This window comes from Microtus oregoni, unplaced genomic scaffold (genome assembly GCF_018167655.1).
Source record: "Microtus oregoni isolate MIOR12 unplaced genomic scaffold, Mior012 000068F_ref0000429, whole genome shotgun sequence".
Classification (NCBI taxonomy): domain Eukaryota; kingdom Metazoa; phylum Chordata; class Mammalia; order Rodentia; family Cricetidae; genus Microtus; species Microtus oregoni.
Genome location: NW_024543975.1, coordinates 770042 through 774669, shown reverse-complemented (window position 1 = coordinate 774669; position 4628 = coordinate 770042). Strand labels below are relative to the sequence as shown.

At 40.9% G+C, this 4628-nt stretch overlaps 1 protein-coding gene across 1 annotated transcript; it reads left to right on the top strand.

The window, feature by feature from the left end:
- The first annotated feature begins 1020 nt into the window (after positions 1-1020).
- On the top strand, positions 1021-4347 carry LOC121440537 (zinc finger protein 431-like). Its single transcript, XM_041641272.1, has 3 exons — positions 1021-1030; positions 3934-4010; positions 4213-4347. The coding sequence occupies exons 1-3, from the start codon at positions 1021-1023 to the stop codon at positions 4345-4347; spliced, it is 222 nt and encodes a 73-aa protein (XP_041497206.1).
- The last annotated feature ends 281 nt before the right edge of the window (positions 4348-4628 follow it).

Below are 4628 nucleotides of genomic sequence, written 5' to 3'. Positions count from 1 at the left end.
AGGAATCAGTTCTGTCCACCACATACAGGGATCAAGCTCAGATTATCTGGCGAAGTCACACTGAGCCGTCTTGCCAGCCGGATACTTTATGTTTGGAGATAGGCTCTCAGTTTCTTTCCCAGGATTGCCTTGAACTCACTCTGCAGCTCATGTGGGACTTGGAGATGAGATCCTCTCCCTTCAAGCTTACTGAGGAGCCGGGATCTGCGTTTCTAGACCTGTGGACGTTTTTAAAAAGCACAGCCACATGCAACATTAGCCTGGGGAATGGTTCACCAGAAGTCAGTAAACAAATAAGAGTGTAGGGAACCTGCAGGATGATGATTCGGATGGGTTCTGAGTCACAGCTGCCAGCACACTCTGACTTGGCTCCAGGTTCAATAACAGCAAATTGATTTAATTGACTTAAACTTTCCTATAGACAATAATTGCTCCCTTGGAACACAGTATTTTTATACTATTTGACGACACCAGAGGGAAAATAAAAGTAACTAAAAACTCAGAAATTGGATTGGTATTGAGCAGGGGAGTACAGGAAGGGAGTCACTTGAGAAGCACATCGTTGGTCCCTAACCTGCGCAGTGGGAGAATGACCGCTGAGGTAGGATGCTCAAGGATGCTCGTGGAGCTGAGAGAGCAAACAGACCACAAGGCAGATTCCAGAAAGGATGGAACCATGAAAATAGATCTGACTACAAAATCCTTGGCTGACCTCAGAGAGGTCGAGGCCGCTAGCCAGCAGCAAGAACAAACACGGGAAAGGAGGGCCGTTTTGGTGGCTGTCCATGGAGAGGGTGGAGTCAGAAGGGTGCTACAGCAAATGTCAGTGCTTCATCTGAAGAGGCCAGAGAAAACCATAGAAGCCAGACTGTATGGCGCAGACCTTAGAATCAGCCAAAGATGAATAGAAGACATCACATATGCACTCAAAGACTCAGATGAAAGTGTTCACAGTGGAAAAAACCCAGAACTCTGGAGAACGATGAAAATGTTAGACACATACTGTATAAACAAAGACACATGGATGTGCGTGGCAGTGGATAGAATCCGACGAAAGGACTAGTGGCCTTGAAGCTCGGAACGTGTGTGGGAGGCGGGAAATAAAAGGAATAGGTGTTCAAAGATCCATGGGGCAGGATTAGTTGGCCCAGCATGTGTTAACATGGGCGGAAAGAGCAAATGGACAATGAAAAGGGTATTTGGAGAACTACTGACTAAATATTCTAAACGTGCTTAAAAAATAATGTGTGCACCCAACATGTTCCCTGTGTGCCAAGACGTATGTTATAAAGGGAACAGCTGTGTCTTGGCACACGGAGCACCTCAAACCATGATGAGGAGAAAACTCCAGGTGAACAGCAGCAAGAATGGCTTCCCAGCACACGTCACACACGAGGAGTGCCCGTAAAGACAGCTGGGACTTCCCAGCAGAGATGGCAAAGGGCAGACTTCAAACATGGGACACAAAGACGTATCAAGTTAATGATAGCTGAGGTGGTTCATTTCAAGTAGACCTGTTGTACGCCCCCCCCCCCCCAAAGGCCTAGACAGACGGCTCAGCAGTCATAGCAGATGTAAGCACTGGATGAACCCCAGAGGACCCGAGTTATTTCCCAGCCAACTTCCTGAGTATATGCTGCCTTATTCCTCTGGCCACAGGCACCAGAATGCACTGCTGCATTAAACACCCATATGTACACAATTTTTTTTTCTTTTTGAGTCAGGATCTCACTGTGTAGCTCTGGCTCTGCTGGAACTCTCTCTGTAGGCCAGGCTGGCTTTAAACTTGCAGAGATCCACTTGCCTCTGCCTTCTGAGTGCTGGGATAAAAGGGGTCTCGCACTACACCTGGCTAAAAAATAAATTTTTAAAAACTTTAAAAAGACAAAAAATTTTAAAGAAGAAATAAAAGATTAAAAAGAAAAATGTCAAGTTTGAAGGGAAATTTAGGTCAGAAAGAAATTCCAACTTACAGGAAGGATTGAAGAAAACTAAAAATAGTAAATGTGTAAATAGTAATTACAGAAAACTCAATTTTCATTCTCTTTATTTAACAGATATATAATTGTTAGAAGCAGAAATTATAGCCTGATATTATGAAATTTATAAAGCATATGATTAAAGCTTTATACTTAATACAAAGAGTGGAGAGATTACTATAAAGTTTGATATAAAAAGACAGAATGATAAGGGTATAAATAAATATTCCTACAGAAAATACTATAAAATAATGCACAGAGGCTGACCAAAAGTGTCAAAAGAGAAAACTGATTTTTAAAGTTTAACTCACAGGCTGGAGAGATGGCTCAGAGGTTAAGAGCACTGGCTGCTCTTCCAGAGGTCCTGAGTTCAATTCCCAGCAACCACACGGTGGCTCACAACCATATTAATCAGATCTGGTGCCCTTTCCTTGACTGTAGGCATACAAGCAGACAGAATACTGTATACACAATAAATAAATAAATCTTTAAAAAAATAAAGTTTAACTCACAAGAAGACAGGGAAGGAGTAACAGTGGAACAAAAGATGCATACGACAAACAGAACGCGGATGGGAAAACTGGTAGACATAGACTTAACTACGCCAGCAGTTACATTAAATATAAACAGATTAAAAACTCCATTTAAAGGGCAGAGTTTATCAGATGGTGTAGCAGGAGCACTTTTCAATATAACAACAGGCTGAAAACAAAAGGCAGGACAAAGACATCCCACACCATCGTTAGGAAGCTGAAGTGGTGATGTCAGTATCAGTTCAATCATTTTACATGAGGGAGTAGCTGCCAAAGATGAGCATGCCGTGAAGACCAATCTACCAAAAAGCACAGCAGTTATGCACATGCATTTCTCCCTGCAGCTTTAATTTATGTGAAAATAAACCTAAAAAAAACTAAAATGAGAAACTGACAAAATCTACAATGATGCTATATTTCTTTGTTTCTTTTCTGTTGCTGTGCTAAAATGCCCTGATAAAAGCAACCTAAAGAAGAAAGGTTAACTTTGACCCACAGTTCAAGGTGCATCACAACAGGGAAACCAAGACAAGAGGGTTTGGGTCAGCTGCTCACACGGCATCTGAGGTCAGGATGCAAAAGTGATGAATGCATGATGTTGCTCAGCTCCCTTTCTCCAGGACCTCAGCCAGGAGGATGGTGCCACCCACAGTGGGCAGGTCTTCCCACCTCAACTCATGTGATCAAGACTGCCCTTCACAGTCATGCCCAGAAGGCTGTCTTCTGGATGATTTTAGATTTTTTTAAATTTCTTGACAATTAATACTAACCATTATAAAACCCTTCTCAGAAGTGATGAAACAGACTAAAAATAAGCTAACATATAGAAGATCTGAACAGAACCAAAAATATCCATCCAGTTGTTACAGACTCTTATACTGTATGACTGCACTAGATTATTTGTACATATGTACAGAACATTCTTATCTTTACTTAGTAACCTTACATTTTTTAAATTGAAATCTTTCAGACTATGTTTTCTGGCAGTAATAGTTAAATTGAATTTTTATATGCTACTAATAAACAATCAGAAGTTTAAATGTGAATGTTGAATTTTAGAATTGTTGAAAATTCTTCACACGATCTATTACTTTATATAAAATATATTTATTTGTCTAGCTAATTACCAAAAGTATTTTTAACTATTCCACATTGATTGTTTGCATATTGTGCTATATTATACACTTTCTTATCTTGAAATTATTTTTTTAATAAAAGCTTTTGGAAGAGGAGTTGGCACCATAGGTTTTGTGTGCTCTGCCGGTGCTGCGGCAGGGAGCTGAGCAAAAATCATGGGCGAATTTCAGCACCAGGGCACGGCAGAGATCCAGTTGAGGGTTGATTTGTGAAGATGTGAGGATGAAGACTGGCTGCCTTTTGAGATGACATGATGTTGAAGTATGGGAACTATTAGAAGACAGTGAGCTATGATAATGTGCAAGTAGACTTCACTCTGGAAGAGTGGGCTTTGCTGGGTCCTTCCCAGAAGAATCTGTACAAAGATGCGATGCTGGGGGGGCTGGAGAGATGGCTCAGAGGTTAAGGTGCATTGCCTGCTCTTCCAAAGGTCCTGAGTTCAATTCCCAGCAACCACATGGTGGCTCACAACCATCTGTAATGAGGTCTGGTGCCCTCTTCTGGCCTGCAGGCATACACACAGAAAGAATATTGTATACATAGTAAATAAATAAATATAAAAAAAAGATGCGATGCTGGAGACCTACAGGAACCTAACTGCTGGAGGCTATAAATGGGAAGACAAATATACTGAAGAACACTGTCAAAGCTCTAGAAGATGTGGAAGACATGAAAGAAATCAAAGGGAAACTATCTGAAAATACTCAAGGTGTTAAACTTTTCCATATCACAGTCATCTTCAAATATATAAAAGAATACACGCTAGAGAGAAGCCCTATGAATGCAATCAATGTGGTAAAGCCATGCATATTACAGTCATCACCAAAGACATAAAAGAACACATACTGGAGAGAAACATTTTGAATGTAACCAGTGTGGAAAAGCCTTGACCTGTCACATTCATCTCAAAATACATAAAAGTATTGATTCTGGAGAGAACCCTCATGAATGTAAGCAGCGTGGTAAAGCCTTTACATGC

Bases quoted from the DNA above. Each gene is read 5' to 3' on its own strand.
- LOC121440537 (XM_041641272.1), top strand. The intron at 4,011-4,212 runs AAAGATGCGATG...TAAATATAAAAA, and splicing joins CTTCCCAGAAGAATCTGTAC to AAAGATGCGATGCTGGAGAC.